The sequence below is a fragment of the Cryptomeria japonica genome, chromosome 8 (genome assembly GCF_030272615.1).
Source record: "Cryptomeria japonica chromosome 8, Sugi_1.0, whole genome shotgun sequence".
NCBI classification, from domain to species: domain Eukaryota; kingdom Viridiplantae; phylum Streptophyta; class Pinopsida; order Cupressales; family Cupressaceae; genus Cryptomeria; species Cryptomeria japonica.
In genome coordinates this window covers 113327453-113346351 of record NC_081412.1, presented here as the reverse complement: position 1 = coordinate 113346351, position 18899 = coordinate 113327453, and the positions used below count along the sequence as shown (strand labels likewise).

The 18899-nt window shown below is 42.1% G+C and overlaps 1 protein-coding gene across 6 annotated transcripts in view; it reads left to right on the top strand.

The window, feature by feature from the left end:
• Positions 1 to 286: 286 nt before the first annotated feature.
• Positions 287 to 18899, top strand: part of LOC131031277 (FAD synthetase, chloroplastic) — a 90139-nt gene continuing 71526 nt past the window's right edge. Inside the window, exons 1-2 of one of the 6 annotated variants that reach the window (XM_057962353.1) lie at positions 287 to 558; positions 1652 to 1786. In XM_057962353.1, the coding sequence (XP_057818336.1) occupies positions 1728 to 1786 (59 nt within the window). In that variant the 5' untranslated portion in view covers positions 287 to 558; positions 1652 to 1727. Of the gene's footprint in view, positions 559 to 607; positions 763 to 792; positions 940 to 1649; positions 1806 to 18899 lie in introns of those variants that run through there. The other 5 variants (XM_057962354.2, XM_057962355.2, XM_057962358.1 and 2 more) reach the window with 5 other exon arrangements.

The window sequence follows — 18899 nt, the reverse complement described above, 5'->3', positions numbered from 1 at the left end:
CCACTTCTCCATTTAGACCTTTGTTGCACAAACAATATCGTGCTTACTAAATGGCCTACCAATTGACCCCATATATCGCACAAATGTATGCAAAAAATAAACCAATTTTTTTTCTTATTGACCTTACGCACCTCCTAAATATACCCATTACTCACGAAAATGTAATTACTAATTATAACGTCAATCATACTTATCAATCATAATAAAACAATAGATAGGGTTGCCTTAAGGTAGCTCATTTATGCCTCATCATTCACTTCTAACCCTTGCATGGCTTCCTTGCACTTTTCAATAGTCTCATCCATAGGACCGTGTCCGGGGTCCTCAGCCTTATATGGCATGGAACACTCATTATCTAGGAATTACGGCATGTGGTTTTACTGCTACCACGAACGGCTCTCTTTCGTGGACCATAGCAACCCACAATAATCTTCAAAACTAAACTGTGGCGTTTAGTTTTTTCGCTGATAAAAACAAACTGTTAATTTTAACCATATTTCATGGCGATTTTGGGAGATCGACGCTGCATAATATATAGTTTGAGAAACAGTAGAGGAGGTACTTATATATAGTTAGTTTCACTCTTTCCAAAACAAAAAATCCGCGCTCCTTACTTTATCATTGATGGGCTTTAAATTTCGCTAAAAAATTATAGAGAAGACAAAATTTTAGGGTATTTTTTTTTAATGAGATATGTTCATAGACAACTATACTTCCGCAAAATTCATCCTCAGCATTGCAGATGACACCGTTAAAAGAAATGTAAATGTTTAAGCATATACAGGGTACTGTGATTTATGTAATGCGGTTTGCAGTTTTAATAGTGCGTAAGCTTCGATGAGCATGACAATATCCCGACCTTGAATAGTTTTTTCGTAGAAGCAATTGGAGTGTTTGATGTTGAAGTGTTTTTGTGCCCCTTCGGTTGTAATCTGCAAGGTAGATTATGAATGATATCTACAAATTCTAATTAAAAAATGGTTATGGCCTCGCTCTCTGTTATTTTTCTGCCCAGCATATTGTAACATTTCTGATGGCCTGGGCCCTTTACCTGAATTTTTTGAGGTTTCCCGTCAATGTGTTATCTGTAAGTTTCCCTTTTTGGGACAAGATAATTTTAATGATTTTAGCTACTGACAGCATTAAGAGGGGGATACAAGTTAACCAGACTTCTACATGATATGTACGTCTCAAGGCTGGGCTTGAAAAATACATCTTGTTATCTTGAAATTTATTTTAGTTCTGCTGCTTGTGTCTCTTGAAGCTGTTGTGTTTTGGCTAATTTGCATTATTTTCTCTGAAGTCCAAGCTTGTAACAGATCTTCTATATCTTTATTTTCAGATTTTGGGTGTGTTCTTTATACAGGCTGTTCTAGAAAATGCTCACTTGTGGATATGTTCTGCAATTTCTAGTAGTACTTATTGCTAGGAGAATCATATTTTGATTCTCCATAAATAAATTTCAATAACAATGGGCAGTGACAGAAGCAAGTGTATCTCATTTATAAAACTCCTACAGCTTCCAGTATTTCCTTGGAATATAGGCCGGAGTTGGAAATTATTCTACAATAGATTTTTTTCAGGAATCCTTTGTATGTAATTTTTCTTTGTCCCCGACTGTTGAGTTATTTACATGTATTGTTTTTATCAGGTTCTTAAGAAGCAATGCTTTCTAAAAAGGATTGGGTGTGCGATATTGGGCACTAGTTGCTAATTTCAAGACAAAGATGGGGATTGCTCTTCACTCATTAACAGCATGTAAAGAACTTCTTTGCTGGGACAAGCAGTAAGTCATGATTTTATTGGTTAGTGACTATTGATGCTGTTATTTTATTTTTTTCATTGGTTATTTTTTTATATTTACTTCGGCTAATGAGATGGAAGACAAGAGAAACATGGTCAATTTTAATATTAAGATTATCCAAGATTTAACTCTTAGATACGTTCAAAGTTGCAATCATTAACATCACAAGGGTGCTTTGTAATAATGATTTTTTAGCTTCATAGGGTTTATTCATACTTGAGAAAAAAAAAGGACAAGGTTCATGTGATGATACTGCAATTGCTGAAAAAACAAATGTTTACACTCGTGTGGGTTTTGAATGCAATGTAACGATCTTTTTAGCAGTTTTTCTTTTTTCTTAATGGAAGTTTCTAATATCTATTCCATCATAATCTTCAAATTTTAGACACATCCTGTCGGCTTTGTAGTCATTCAACTTTGGGAAACTAGTCTTTCATTTTGTAGGACTATTCACAACTTAATGGAAATGCATATTGTGGAACTTGTTAATAAATATTAAAATCAACTTCAATTTCAGTATCTAGTGGTTGGCAGGAAGAGGGACCTGTTGAAATCAAGGATGACAATGTGTTAAAATGTGTATCTATAACTTATAAGTTTATAACTATAAGAAACAATTGATCACATGACTTGTGAGGATAAAAATGATCACATATCATAACAGAGTTCCCCTCATGTTCTCTTTCTTTTAAGATGTAATGCTAGAGAACATTTAAAGTTCCTGTATGTTTCTCTTTGAATATCCTCTGTACTGTTTGTGTAGTAAACACCCCTGTTTTTTTTTTGAAATAATGTCGAGTTGACCTGCTGTGTGTTTGCTTTCCAGTTTATCGTTTGGTTGATGGTTTGTTTCAGTTTGCTTGCATCATGTTTGTTTAGGCATTGAACATAATACAGCAATAAGAGAGCATAGCACATGTTCAATCATATGACATGAAACTCATCATTTTAATTCAGATTAACAGCAGTATGAAATCAGAACATTAGGACAATGTTTTCAGACCTGAGAATGTTGTTACAGTCATGAGAGTAATGCTTAGAAGTATGCAGTAGCCAAACTGGACGCCATCACTTAACAGGACAGTTTGTTAGATTGTGAGTAAGCCTCTTAACCTCACCGAATCTGCTCCAGCATACTATCATCCAACCTGCAGAACTGGGCGCCTTAATAGAGGGTTTCAGACTTCTGTGAATGCAGATTGGGACCCCTTATAATGTCCATGTGCCAAGATGGAGCTGTATGGCCTGCCCTAGAGGCGATTTGCTCTTAGAAATCAGATCTTCAGCAAATATAACAAATAATAACTTGAAATGAGGCGCTCATCTGCAAGGGAGACAACAGACCAATACCCAGAATGACAGCCACCAGGCCTCCAAGAGTTATGAGTAGGGAAAGCTTCAGCCACACAAAAAATTCCAGAACTCCAAGAATCCACGCCAGCCCACTAAATAAATCAAACTATCTATTTAAACTCACACCACACCACAAAAGCACACACCATACTGAAAGCCTGCAATCCCAACTCAAAACACTATGTAAATCTTAATCTTCACACCCAAAAATACACACCAAAAAATATTGGAAACTTTGATCTTTTAACAGTAACCAGCCTGAGTGGTCTTCCACCACCGAAACCGGTGTTCCAGCTGAGGGTTTTCGTCCTCAAACCAGCAGATTGTCCTTCCTGGAAACACTCCAGCAACACTTCCTTAAGTTGCCAAAACCAAGCTGTTCAAAATGAGAGCTCATCCACCTTTTTAAAAGAATGAGAGGGAGAGTTAGGGCACTTTTAGGGTTTTCCCTCCATTTAAACTTTTTTGAAAAACACTTTAGTCCCTCATATAGGCGTCCCTTTTCTCTTTGAAATAAATTACATTTTATTAACTTTTTTTGCCTTTTTATCCATAGGCATCCACCTTAAAAGGCATAATATTTGCCTTATGTCATGAAATACATTGACCCCTCTTTTAAAACAACGTTGTCTGACTAGGACAAGGGGGTACTTTTTTCTGAAAGACTTAAAAGGCAACATTTAAAAGATTAATAAGGCCAATAAAACCAATATTTCTCGAAAGCCCTTTTAACTCACCCAAGATATGAATAGAAACTTTGCACTAATTGAAGAACTAGTGGCCCATTGACTTACTGTAGACTTTCGTCTACCGTTTTCCTTTCGGGTGGTGGTTTTTTTTTTTGACCCTTGGCTGGAGTTCTTTTTTTTTTGCTTCCTCGCATCTTCCACATGGCAGTTCGGCTCACTTTGTTTGGGTTTTCTTTTTCTAGTTTGCCAAGGTGCTGAGAGATGCTAACACATGGCAAGTTCCTTTGTCGCTCTTTGTTGGTGGGTCCGCGTCTTTAAAAGGTGTTGGCATCCATGCTGCGTGGCAGATCCTCGCGAGGCGTTTTATACGTTTTTACTTCGTTCCTAGGGAACTCCCTCCTGCTACCACGTTGCATTTGAAGCAACCATAGGGTGAGCTTGCGTTGCTTTTCGAAGTAGTGGGGTGTTCGTCGCCAACAACATGCGATTGAGTAGCGGTTGCAGGCTCTCCCATTTTGATCCGCCATTAGGAGATTTGGTGGTAGTTGTGCTAGAGGCCAAAGCTGTCTTAATTCAGCTTTGCACGATTATTAACGACACTGCCAACAGTGTTTGTTTTCTGGTTTTCTCCGCCAAGCCGTTGGTTTCTTCTTATTTAAAGGATGCTTTTTGTTTTTGTAAGGGTTCAAAATTCGGGGAATCAGAATATAGACAATTGCTAGGAGAATAACGCCTTAAATTTGGAATTGTACTTTTGAGACTGGGATAATCAAATTGTGCCTTTGGCCTTTATGATCATTATATTTCAGTGTGTAAGAACATCTTTTTGTGCTTTTTTGTAATTCAGTATAACTTCAGGAATATGTGCTATAAGACTTCGCAGATTAAACTATGTTTTTATGAACTTGTTATCTAGTGGATGAATGGTATCTATTGCTTTATGTTGAATGAGTTATTGTTTATATTTCATTTTCAATTTTCTGGGCATGTAGATTGTTGAATAGGCCTTAGAGCTGCACTTTGTGAAGTTTCTCTGTGCTTGTAGTACACTAAATCACTTTCAGTGCATCGCTATAGAATAGTTTTGCTTTTAGTTTTCCTTCTTCCCCTTTCCTCTCCTTTTATATATGAAGAGCCGACTTGTAAATTCCCGGAGTTTACTCAGTGAACACGCACAGGTCCCCCATCACTGAGTTTCCCATAAGGCTGTTTTCATAGAAGCAATTTTATCGATCGACAGTTCTTTTTTTGGCACGCCCGGTGGGACCATTTTGTCTTTGTCTAAAGAGGGTGCATGTAGGTTAGTCACTAGGAGTCAATCTGCAGCCAATTCGAGCTTATTATTACCACCCCTAGTTGCGGTCCAAGCAGTATCAGGCGTCGGAGCGCAAATCCCTGTTCAGGCAGCTCACGTGCCAATGGCAATCCAACCTCCAAGAAATTTTGTCACTTGGGCGCCAAACCTTCCTTCAATGGGGTGCTATCCCTACTTTTGCCTTAAAAGCATTACCAAAATTCATAGGGGATGGTTCCAGGACCCCCAAGGAGCATTTGCAAGACATGGCCGACGTGTGCACTGTGCACAACGTCACGAAACAAAATATAGCTTTAAGATTGCTCGCAGCTTCTTTCAAGGGAAAAGCACAAGACTGGTACAGATCTCTCACGCCAAACTCAATAGGAAGCCGGGACTAGATGGGAGATTGTTTTTTTGAGCGATTTATCGAAAAGGGAGACAGATCTTCTCTTATGCAACAGATGATAACCATAAGAAGGGCTCCGCAAGAGGCTATAATTGACTTCAACACCAGATTCCAGAAGACATGGCAGAGAATACCCTTATCTGCCCGACCCCCGACGGATATGGCTTTTGTATACTACCTAAAAGCTTTCAATTCTAACATATTTGTCATGATCCAATCCTTGGGAGGTAGCACTCTTCTGGATGCCTGAGCTAGCTATTCGAGCGGAAAATAACCTAATTGATGCAGGGAAGCTTCCTCCGAGGTCACCCATGTTGGTTTTTCCCAGAGCCAACAAGCCAAACACTTGAGCCACCATCTTCGAGCACCTTCGCCCCTCAATCCATGTATACGTACCCTAACACTCAGTAAGCAAGCACTTCCACTTCTTCTGCCCTAGCCGTTGAGGTAAATGACATGAATAATTTGCTTCGAACTGTTTCGAACAAAATCATCAACCTCAAAAGGTAGTAGGCTTCCGCTAAACCCCCTTTCCTAAATTATCAAGGTGGGAGACCTCTTTACTAGCCAAATCAATATCAGGGTGGTACAAGAGCTAACCAAGGACAACCTAATAACCAACTCGTCCCTGTGTCGACCCCTTTGCACGCCATTCCCCCTAACCACAACAAAGAGTTGATTGCTGGCCAGAATAATCTAGTGGACGATACCAACTCTTGGTGCTTTCCTTGCAATGATGCTCACATGCGACGAAACTGCCCGAGAGGAAATCTACAGCAGAAGGTCACGGAGTAGAGAAGTCAAGGAATGAGCCCTGATGCTGGGGTTTATGCTTCTCTGGGTATGGATAACGCCTCACTGACTGCTCAAATGCAGAGTATGTCGATGGAACAAGAGGGTGAGATCAATCCAAACCACGCTCTCTTTTCGTGGATGGAAGAGGAGGAAACTGTTCTCACAAACGATGCTTCCACTTCATTTGCCAAGATGTCACAGGTACAGTTTGATTATAACCTCCGCTCTAAGCGCCGGTTTACGGGAGAACCCGTGATTCAATAGCCAAGAGTAAATATAGAAAAGCATGTGGAACAACTGGCTGTGGTTTGCAATCCTCAAAAGGTGAAAGGTTTCATACCTTATAAGGCCAAAGAATCTAAGGTTTCTATTCCCACCATTCTTGATATAGTGGAGCAACTGAAGAAAGCCCCCGCAAACGTATCCTTATGGGATATCCTCACAATTCCAGAGCAAAAGAATCGTTTGTAGGAAGCACTCGATGGAGACAAAAAGCTATCCGCAGAGCCAGCAACAACCGGATCACACACAAAAAGTAATGGACCTGTTTCAGGTGACCAATCACGGACCCCCGCGGTACTTACTAATGAAGGCCTTGAAGCTGTTGTTATCACGAGGGAAGGTAAGCCGAAACCCAACCCTTTCTTTCTGACTCTTATTGTTGGAAATAAGTTGCTCCACGACTCCATGATTGACTCTGGTGCTAGCACCATCGTAATGCCTAAACAAATTGCGGAGGTTCTAAATTTGAAATATGAGCCTATGAGCAGAGGAGTCATGCAATTAGATGGGAATAGAGTCCAGACCGTGGGCATTATAAAAAGCCGTCGCTCACCTTGTTTGCCTGCCCTAGCATTACAGTAACCCAAGAGGTAGCAGTCATTGACATTCCCCCTGTTTTCGACCTTTGCTTGTCCCAAGATTTCACTTCCAAGGTCGGCGGATACCTCTCTTTAGATTGGTCTCACCTTATCCTTAGGACCAAGCATGGGGCCAAGTTGAAAATTTTGTCTGAGCCCCTTCATACAGAACATATAGCTGATGAAGCTATGATAAACTTTGAAGCTACCCACACGTCCATCTTTGGAGAAGAGATGAAGTGTGTGGAATTACTAGAAGATGAAGAAGTAACAGGAGAAAGATCCGCGGACCAAGAAGTCTTCCTCAACGAATTCATAGATGCGGATCCTTATGGAAATTATCATGCTACTGGACTAGGGACATGTGATTTTTGATGAGGACCAACCCATCCCCAAAGTCTCAAAAGACCTCGAAGACAGAGAGAAAGAAAAGAAAGACCTAACCTCTAAGCTCTGGACCCTCCACTTTGATGGGGCCAAATGTAGAACTGGTTCCGGAGTAGGTATTTGTCTCACCTCGCCTTCTGGAGAACAGATCTTGAGGTCTTTCTGCCTCCAGTTCGCTTGTTCAAACAACGAGGCTGAGTATGAGTGCTTGGTTCACGGTTTGAGCCTCGCGGATTGTCACGGGGTCAAGCGACTGAGAGTGTTGGGAGATTTGGAATTGGTGGTCCATCAAGTTCGCGGGTTTTCAGCTGCGAAGCATGTCCACATGCGTTCTTACTGCCATAGGGTCTGGGACTTGATTGAGAGCTTTGAAGCCTTCAATATTCAGAGAATTCCCTGGAAAGAAAATCAAGTGGCTGACCGCATGGCTACGGTGGGGTCCCTTTTTGATCCTGCGACAAAATTATTGGAGAATAAGCATTTAGTCTAGGTAGTGGTTAGACTTGCTATACCTGACAACGACACTCATTGGTAGGTTTTCGAAAGTGACGAACATATAGCTATGTTCATCCAACAGTCCGAAGAGTTTGCGGATCAATTGCAACCCAAAGTGTTTGAAGCATATGGCGACCAAGTGGTTCAATTGAAAACGAACAAATTTCCCAAAGGTTTGATTACTCTTGAAAACCTTTTTGACAACGAAGATACTAGAAATGACAAGAGGAAGTTCATAGCGGACAAAGGGGATTACACCTAGCTCCAAGTCGGTGGTGGCCGGAAGCTCAAGATATGGAAAGGTGTTCCCCAATGCGACAGAGAAAGGCTCATCCACTTCTGTGATGAATATGTAGGGGTGATCGCCTGGTCCTATGAGGATCTGAAGGGGTACAATCCGGAAGTAATCCAACATACAATCGAACTGGAGGAAGGAGCAAAGCCCGTCCGACAAAAACGTCTAGTCAACTTGAAGATTGAGTCCCTAATGTCTCAAGAGTTGCAAAAACTAATTGATTCCAGAATCATATATCCCATTAAGCATAGCACCTAGGTTTCCAACTTGGTGTCAGTCTGGAAGAAGAGTGGGGACATCCGCCCTTGTGTAGACTTCTGGGACTTGAACAGAGCTTCCTTGAAGGACCATTGCCCATTGCCTCCGATGGAGCAGATCCTGCATACAGTAGCCAGGTCCGAAATGTTTTCCATGCTTGACGGCTTCTCCGGTTATAATCAAGTCCTTGTCAAACCAGACGACCAACATGAAACCACGTTCACCACCAAGTGGGGAACGTTTGCCTATCAGAAGATGCCTTTCGGGTTATCTAATGCTGGTGCTACTTTTCAGAGGGCCATGGATATAGCCTTCTGGGAATCGATAAACAAGATAATCATGATTTACTTGGATGACCTAACTGTGTTTTCAAAACGCAAAGAGGATCATTTTGATCATCTTGAGCTGGTCTTTCGGAAATGCCTGGAATTCGGAGTCTCCCTCAACCCCAAGAAATCCTTCTTCAGGGCGCCTCAAGGGAAATTGCTAGGACATGGTGTCCAAAGAAGGGGTGTCAATTGACCCTGATTGTGTCAATGCCATCAAAGAGCTTTCCTTGCCAGTTAACAAAAAGGGTGTCCAGTCCTTTTTGGGAAAGATTAACTTCGTTAGCAGATTCATTTCGGATTTCTCTGGAATGGTAAGGCCTATCATCCTCATGCTCAGGAAAGATATGCATTTCAAATGGACGTCAGAGGCCAAAGAAGTGTTTGAAAAGATTAAATAGGCTATCTCGTCCGCCCCTGTTTTGGCTAATCCGAACATGTCCAAGGATTTTATTGTGTATGTTTATGCCAGCGATTTCAGCATAGCTGTTGTATTAACCCTGAAGGATGCAGAGTTGAAAGGCGAGCATCCAATTGCTTTCCACTCTAAAACGCTGAAAGCATATGAAATCAAATATAATTTTGTGGAAAAACAAGCCTTTGCCATTGTAAAAGGGCTGAAAAAGTTCAAGCATTTCATTGCTTGTAACAAGGCGACTGTCTATGTGGCTCATTCCGCAATCCACGAGTATGCTATGGAAGGAGAAATCATGGAAAAGAGAGCGATTTGGATCACTAAGATCCTTGAGTATGACATAGATGTCAGGCCCACTAAAGTGATCCGAGGCAAGGGTCTTTGTGAATATTTAGCTCAGGAACCTGAGGAGGTAGGAGAGTCTCAAGATGAGACTGTGTTAATGCATATTGAGCCAGAGGAAAAGGGCTGGATCACTGATCGCAAATTATTCATGCAAATTGGAGTTTTCCCTTCAAACCTCCCCGCGGAGAAGAGAAGATTTTACAGGCTTCAGAATAGCAGCTATCGGTTGCTGGAAGGTGTCCTATTCAAATGAAATTTCGACGAAGTTTTTCTTTGTTGTGTGGAAAGGCAGCAAGCCGTAAAAATCCTGCACGAGTTCCATAGCGGCCTTGCGGGAGGTCATTTCTTTGTCCATACCACTGTCATGAAGATTATTCGCGCAGGCTATTATTGGCCCTCGTTATTCAAAGACGCTCATGCTCTGATCTAGGGATGCAAGGAGTGCCAATTCTACGTTGGAAAGCGTAGGAATGCAGCCATGCCATTTAGGCTTATTAAGGTAGATGATCCTTTGGGGGCTAGATTTCATAGGGATGATCAATCCGATGTCCTTTGCCAGTCACAAATGGATTCTCACGGCCACAAATTACTTCACCCGTTTGACAGAGGCAGTGCCATTAAAGAATTCCACTGAAACTGAAATTTTAGGTTTCCTTGAGGAGCTAGTTACATGTTTTGGTCTGCCGAAAACCATCATATCAGACAACGCTAGAGCATTCATTGGATCCAGGGTCACCCAGTTCGCTTTAAACAATGGCATCTACTTAAAGACCTTGAACTACTACCCTCAAGGTAATGGTTTGGCCGAGTCTACGAACAAAAACCTGATCCATCTTATCAAGAGAATTTGAGTGGAACATGAAAGAGAATGGCATTGCCATCACTCTGGGCAGACAGGGTCACCCCAAAACAAGTTTTGAAGAACTCCCCATACAAGCTTGTGTACGGGAAAGAAGCACATTTTCCAATCTCATCAGAGATTCCAGCCCTGCAGCTTCTAAAATCCCTTGAGCTGGAGAAGAATGAGCCTATGGAGGTAAGATTGGCAGAGCTCTTGGAGCTACAAGAAGAAAGAGAGGAGGCTTTCGAATCTCTCCGAAACCGCCAGCAGATTGTCAAGAAATGGTTTGACAAAAGAGCTCAGATCCTGTTTTTAAATAGGGAGACCTTGTCCTAAAATATAACGAACGCAAAGCCGGGACATCACGTTAAATTCGACAGTTTGTGGGAGGGCCCGTTCCGCATTGTTGAGTGCAAGGGTTTTAACGCTTTCATGTTAGAAGACTCGCAAGGTGAGCTTTTAGAGATCCCAGTCAACAAGATCCATTTCAAAGCCTTATATTAGAGCTTATCCTTGTGTGTATGTAAATATTGTGCTTTCTGTTTTTCGGTGGTCTCTTTTTGTCTTAGCTCTTTGTATTCTTTAGTTAAGTTTTTCTAAGCCCAAGCAAAGCAAAAGAAAGAAATGACAAGCATTTTGAGTCAAACAAGCCATGAAAGCCGAAAGCAAAATATCTTTTATATTATACGTATGGTTTCTTTACATATATACATTTTGAAAGAGGCTCTTAGGTCTTCATGTCATTCAAAGCAAAATGCAAAAAGATGGAGAGAAAGGTTGCTGCGGAGGTTGTCTAATCATCATCCTTTGACTCGAGCTCATGCTCGTCAAAGTCAGCGTTGTCATCATCATCTTCATTGTCTCCATCCCCAAGATCAAAATCCGGATCTGAATCCGAATCAGAGAAGCGCAGAACCACCTGGAGGATCAGAGGGTTCTTTGGGGTCAGAATTTTGGGGAATATATAGTGTTGGAAATCCGAGTACCACGCTACTCCAGTTGCCTCAATCAACATGTGCACTTTTAGTAGAAAATCAGTTGCCCGCCACGCTCGGTAGCGGTGTGTTAATATAGACATGGTTTTAAAACCAGAAACTAAAGGCAGCCATGGGACCACCTCACCATTATCAATGAATCGCCTCAAATCAGAAGCGGTGGGAATACCCCAAATGGGGTTTGCGTAAAGGACTACCTCATCCATGTTGGAAATAGTAGCTAGCTCGGATACCTGATTATTGAATTTTAATGTTGTCAATGACAATTAAAATTCATATGTATTATCTCTCATGCAATTCGAACTGTCTAGGGCTGGGCCCAAACACATGTAATGTAAAGGCAAAGGGAAATGATGTAATTTATTAAATGGCAATGTAAGATAAAAATAAATTAATATCATATGCAAGCCGACTTGGGTGATTGGCACCAAAGGATGGATATAAAACAAACATCAAATGAAGTCATTAACAATCATCTTTTTATATGAATTCAATCTGCTCAGCGAACTCCTCTATCTTGTGCGAATTTTGTCAAGTTCATTGTGCGAATTTGATGAAGACTCTTCTTGTGCGAATCTGGTCAAAGTCTTCCTTGAGCGAATTATAAGGAAATCCATGCGAATCTGAAAGGACTCTCATGCGAAGGCTGGAACATGCGAATTGGTCTACATTGTATGAGAATTCATTGTTGATCTTCTTTTAGCTATCTGCTGTTGATAAGGGCTGCAATCTTCATTGTTGTGTAAAGAAAGATTCTGATCTGCTACCTTGCTGATTGGACAGCAATCTGAGATAAGTTCATTGCCTTGTATTTGCCTACATTTGAGATAATACATATTGAATTTTGAGGCTGGGTTTTTCACCTCCTAGAGGGAGGTTTTCCCAGGGTATTGGTGTGTTTTGTCTTGTGTTTTCATTGCAGTTACTGTTTATCTACAGTCTGTTATAACCTGATTGCTTAAAGTTAACAATCCAACCCCCCCAAGTACTTATCATGGAAAAGCTGGTCCGTGAGTTGCAGAACGAGGTGCTTAAGCACTGCAATGTCAAGCAGGGAAGCTACAAAGCGGGAGGTAATGTCCGTGTTCACTCGGTAACGGTCCTCAGTACCTACGAAGTCTTCTCCCAGGACCCACTTGATAGCAGCTATGATGATAGGGTTAGTATGGTCCGTCATCGTTTGTAGACGACGTCTGAGATAGTTCCTAGAAAAGCGACTTGACTGCCTATGCTTACTAGCCTAAAGGGGGTATCCATTACTTCTATTCTAAGAAGCTACTCAAGCTTATCCTAAAACTCTAAGGATTAATTCCCAGTATGATCAAAACTGCCTTCTCTAAGCGGTATTTATAGAAAAGATTATGCCAAAAGCAGCATCAATGGCTCTTGCATTAGCACAAGTTGGCGATTAATGAGGTTTATTACTACACAAGACAGCCTTTATCGTCCCTCCTGCGTAGTCTTTTCGGAGAATGTGTGAATTACGAGCCGCTGCCATGCATCCGGTCGCAATATTTCCTTTTGAAGCAAATCTTAGGTAATCTCTTGTGTTGATATGTGCGACAGGCTTTCATAAATGTGCCATAAAGCGGGAAGTCCTTAATTCAAGAAGATCGTACGGGCCAGTGCAAAAGGCTTTCAAATGGCGGCGTTAAAAGGCATGATTGTCTCGCTCTTCAGTGAGCTGGCAGTAAGGCGCGTGACACGCGAATTAATCTCGCACGTATGTGTGAGTTGGCCATTTCATCAAGTCAGCTTAGCTAACATACCGTGCAGCGCGATTTTCAATGACCCCAATGTGTGAATAACGAGCCGCTGCCATGCATCTGGTCGCAATATTTCCTTTTGAAGCAAATTTTAGGTAATCTCTTGTGTTGATATGTGCGACAGGCTTTCATAAATGTGCCATAAAGCGGGAAGTCCTTAATTCAAGAAGATTGTACGGGCCAGTGCAAAAGGCTTTCAAATGGCAGCGTTAAAAGGCATGATTGTCTCGCTCTTTAGTGAGTTGGCAATAAGGTGCGTGACACGCGAATTAATCTTGCACGTATGTGTGAGTTGGCCGTTTCATCAAGTTAACTTAGCTAACATACCGTGCAGCGTGATTTTCAAGGACCTCATATTCATGAATGCAGTTTTATCAAGAATAGAGCGCATGCAACAACGAAGTGAAATAAGAACAAAGTTTTTTTAGCCTCTAAGTGCAAACCCTAAGAAAACACAAAATGACATCATCCGTAGGAGTTTCTGGAACTGCTTTCAACAGCCAGTATGTGGACATTTTCCGAGAGGTGTCTTTTGCTACCCACGCCATGCCTCCTAAGCCCAACCGTCCTTTCACAAAACCAAAAGAAAAGAGCCATGTCAAGGACACAGCCGTGGTCGCTGATAGGTTTGAAGATGTTTTTGATCCGGATCTCCGTGTTCAACCAAAGGTCCTCCGAGAAGCCACTTATCAGAGATGGAAGAAGGGTGGTGTAGGTAGGCCTGCTTTTCAGCTTTGGCACTTTGGTCTTCCGCAGTACATGTTTCCAATGGTACCTCATTGCCTTGATTGCATTAATGAGTGCGTTGATAAATTTACCCTAGAACCTCCTGTAATTGAAGGAGAACTAAAGGTGGTGATAAGTGTTGAATCCATCAGAGATATGCTGTGTATTCCTCAGATTGACAGTAATACAACGATTTTTAAGAAAAAGAGCTTAGAGGGTTATTGGAGGAACAAAGACACTGCTGTTAGTTTCTGCAACGACTTGATGAATAGAGATCCGACAACCGTTGAGCTTCCTCAATTCCCAAAAGCTTATGGCGCTCTCCAACATCAAGATGTGAAGGATGCTGCATCTATGTTGGCATACATTTTCGGTCTAAATGATGATTGGAATATTTACCCATTTCAAATGGGTTTCGTGTTCAAATTCAGCAAACAAAAGAAAGTTTTCTGTTTTGACTTTGCAGACGTTTTGGTACATGAGATGGTAGAACAGCTGAGAAACTTCAAAAGTCATCGCAGGTTCAGGTACACCTCTTTTCTTGTCCATATGTTTCTGCACCAGAACCTTGAATTCCTTAAAGATTCCATGGAGCTTGCCATTGTTAATTTTAACACTTTCAGATTAATGTAAACTCAGAAAATCAAAATTTAGTTGCTAACTAAATTGATTAGATGAAAGATTTATAGTTTTCCAGATTTAGGCATAACAAAGAAATGAACAAAAATAAGAACAAGACACGGTTACCCTGGGAAAAACCTCCTAGGAGGAAAAATCCAGCCAGAAAAGATCCTCAGATCTGATTATGGATTATATTCATATGAAGATTACAACACTTATCTCAAGTACTTGAAGATGATTGCACTTAGGGCTGATAATGTCTTCCACAAGACTGCACTTTCACAAGCATCAAGTTGTCAAGTTTGCCCCCTTTAACACTTCCAACAGCAATCAGGTCCAAGCCCTAGGTCTGCATTATATTGCATCTGAAGTCTGCACTTTGCTGGACTGCAACCTTAGCACCTCAGTTCGCTCTCCATATGAATGAATTTCGCACCTTTAATGACAGATATACTTTGCTGTAATGGCAGATGTAATCCGCTGTAATATTGCTTCTTCAAATTCGCATTAGGCAGATATATGTATTTCGCATGGAATGATGATGATTGTATCTTAAATGAGGTGAATGTGTCTTTACTTATATGAGGTGCAAGATCCATTTATGTCGGCTTAAGATAAATTAATGACCTTTAATTTATGTATCTTTTAAACCGAAATGCATCATAGATAGGGTTGGCCCTATTCATGTTTAGCACGTTATCCTTCATGTGGCGTGGGGTTTAATGGAGTGCCATGAGATATAGGGCCCAGCCCTACACGTTGGAGAAGGGGCTGGCCCCCTTGGGCGGATTCCAATGTTGCCCAAGGCAATTGGAATCCGCCATTCCCTAATGACAATCAGCAGCCATGTATGACAATAGAAATAGAAAGAATCCAGTGACAGTGTGGTCCCCCTTGCTGTCTGCCACATACGATGCTTATGCATTTTCAGATGCCTTCTTGGCTCTTGCAATGCAGGATTTGATTAGGATAGATATAGATTCAATCACATGCTTTTTAAGTACACAAATCGCCTGGATGACATCCAATTTTCTCCCGTGTGATTGGTATCTGGGGTTAGATTTTTCTTTCATCAGGACTCATGGGTTCACTGAAGAACCTTTTTGCCTCTCGCAATCCGTCCCGGACCGCACTTTGGCTCTAGAAATGTTTAGGCAGCTGGTCATTATTGAATAGCGCATAGGGTCAGGAAAGCATGGGGTTGCCATTTTTAAGGATAACGCGATAATCGGACCCATTGTTGTTGTCAAAAGACGCGAAGCAGAAAGCGTACTCACCTCAAAGCTGGTTTAGCTAGGCCTGGTGGTTATTGATGACAAATGGAATTATGACCTAGACGGATGTCTAGCCACAAGGAAGAACCCAATAGTGCATGTTTCACGCAGCCCTGTTTGGGATTCATGGAGAAACCCACACGAAGATAGCCAGGCAATATATGTGAACTTGCATCCATTCCCAAGAAAGAAAGACCTCCTTGGTTGGCCTTATACTGTGTCAAAGAAAAGTATGATCTAGCTAAGAAATTACCACTCCACTTATACAAAAGGATGCAGGAAGAGAATTGGCCCGAGGATAAGAGGCAGGCCTTTTGGAGATATAGGCAAGAGGTCAAAGAAAATAAATTGGGATTAGGAAATCTTCACAACGACGAGGAATTCAAGCAAGAGTGGCGGAAGTATAGTAGCGACGAAGATGATTAGTACAATCCTCCTCCAGGTGCCACCGATGAAGGAGCTGTTGCGGAAGTGGTTGAGGTGTCCGGAGGGAAAGGAAAGCAAATCAAGATCATTGCCTCGGGCGCTAGGCCTGACACTACTTTTCACTCTATAAAGAAGCCCGTTAGCAGGCCTAGATCACAGACTTCAAGACAGCGGCCAAGTCCAGCGCAGTAGCAGGATTCTACAGAAGAAGTCATGGCCTCTCAGAAGAAGCAGAAGAGCATTCCTAGTAACTCGAAGGCTTTGCAGACCCAGTCCCCTGTATCAACGCAAGCCATGCTTGCATCAACAACCTCTCCAGCGCAGGTACCTTTTTCTGCCCCTCTTCTTTCTTCTCAGTCTCTTGTTTTTGTGTTGGTGTCGTCCTCTATCAATCCTGCTACTGCGCTAAGTTACCCCAAAACAGTTGTGTCTTCCGCGCTGTCTGTGCAAACCCAATCAATTGTAGCCTTTGCAAGCCCATTTGCATCTCCCTCACCTAGTGTTAGCACTTTTGACAGCTTGGTTAGTATGACCCACTCTCTTTAGACCCCAAGCTAGCCAATCGAGATATCCTCTATTTCGCATGTCCTCGGATTTGCGAGTTTTTCTCCCGCTGCCTCGTCCAGTGTTGGGTCGCTGTTTTCCTTGCTCGCCAGTGTTTTCCCCAGGATCCCTCCTTATTCCCTAGTTGCTCTCTCTTTAACAGCTCCAACCCAATTGCAAGCTAGTGTGGCTCCCGTCCCTTTTGTCCCACCTGTAGGAGCCCCTTTCACAGGGCAAATGATCCCTTCCCCATCAGTCTTCCATTAGTATGCAGATTCAGGTAAGCTCGCACGTGCTCAGAGGGCACATAAAAGAAAAGATAAAGATTCTCAGAAGCCCGCAAAGCCTTGCATTCAGACTATCTTTAGGGAGGATCATCAAAATTTAGTGTTTGCGGCCATGACCCCGAATGTTGTCAAACCAACAAATCAAATGCGGCCCGAAGACTATTCTATGCATGCCATTGGCATTGATTTAACCAGAGCTCGACCGTAGGACAGAGTGGTAATCTTGGAAGAATCCCCAAGGTGGTCTCTTCGGACTATCTAAAATGTTCTTGCCGCCTGGAGAAACTCACGTTTGAGCTAGGAAGAGTAAAACCTACAAATGAGCAGTTGATGAAGGAAGGCAAGGCCAAAGAATCAGAGATAACTCGCTTACAGTCTGCAATACTTCAAGAAAATGTCGAGAAAGACAATCTTCAAAATGCATTAAAGATATTCGAGGGCTAGTTGCGAGCAGAGCAGACTGCAAGCAAACAACTTTCCAAGAACTACTTGATAAAACATAAGAATTATCGCGTATCCAATCTGCTTCTTTCGATATGGCTCAAATTCAAGCTCAGTTGCAAGAAGCCATTGTAGAAAAAGAGAAGGGACATCAAGAATTGGTTAGCACTCAAAGCCTTCTGGCAGAGAAAAGAGCAGCAAAAGATAAAGTTTTGTAGGACTTCTGGGCGTTGCAAACTCAATTCACCCAAGAGCTTCGTGAATCTCAAGCAGCCATTGCAAATCATCAAGTAGAAGGCAAGTGATTGTTGGATGAAGTATAGGATAAACAAACTAGGATAATAGCGTTGCCGTATCAGTTAGCAAAGCAAGCACAAGGTTTGAAGGAAATGCACGAGCGGCTAGAATCCAAAGAGACTGAGGTAGAGTTGCTTTCAAAACCATCAGGTTCTCAGCCTGCTCCTCCCGCAGATTTCACTTATCTAGTGCAGGGGCTTCATTGTTGGTGTTGGAAATAAGCCACACCCGGACCGACAATGGACTGGTCCAAGAGGGGCCAGTAGCTCAGTGGTAGAGCACTCCAGTAGCGTATGGAAGGTCCTAGGTTCGAGTCCTAGCTGGTCCATGTCTCAACATGGTATCAGAGCCAGGTCCAGGCTAGCAGCTCCAAGCACACGAGAGGTGTGGCTTAAGGGGGGGTGTTGGTGTTGGAAATAAGCCACACCTGGACTGACGATGGACTGGTCCAAGAGGGACCAGTAGCTCACTGGTAGAGCACTCCAGCAGCGTATGGAAGGTCCTAGGTTCGAGTCCTATCTGGTCCATGTCTCAACATTCATAATGCATATTGGGAAAAGGTAAAGCAGTCCGTTCTCTTCCTAGAACCAGCTCTGTGTTTCTTAGCAGTTTCTCAAAGTTTGCACGCTAAGGTTGATCCTTTCATTGAGCACACCATGCAGGTATTGGCCCCTAAAATCTCCGAGGCTCAGAAGTTAGTTGATTGGCTTTATGCCGTCTCTCCCCAGGAGTTAACTACGACAGGAGTCACAGTTTTTGAAGAAATAATTCAAAAGACTAACCGTTTCATCAATTGCGGCAAAATGGCCAAACAAGCTGCTTCAAGTCTGTTGATTTTAAAAGATTCCATCAGCCTTGTTACAGAGCGTCTTGAAGACTTTGTCAAGCTTGGCCTACCCTCCCCTTTTCTTCCAGATGGCGCAATCATGGGAGATGAACAACTCTCAGGTTTGATAG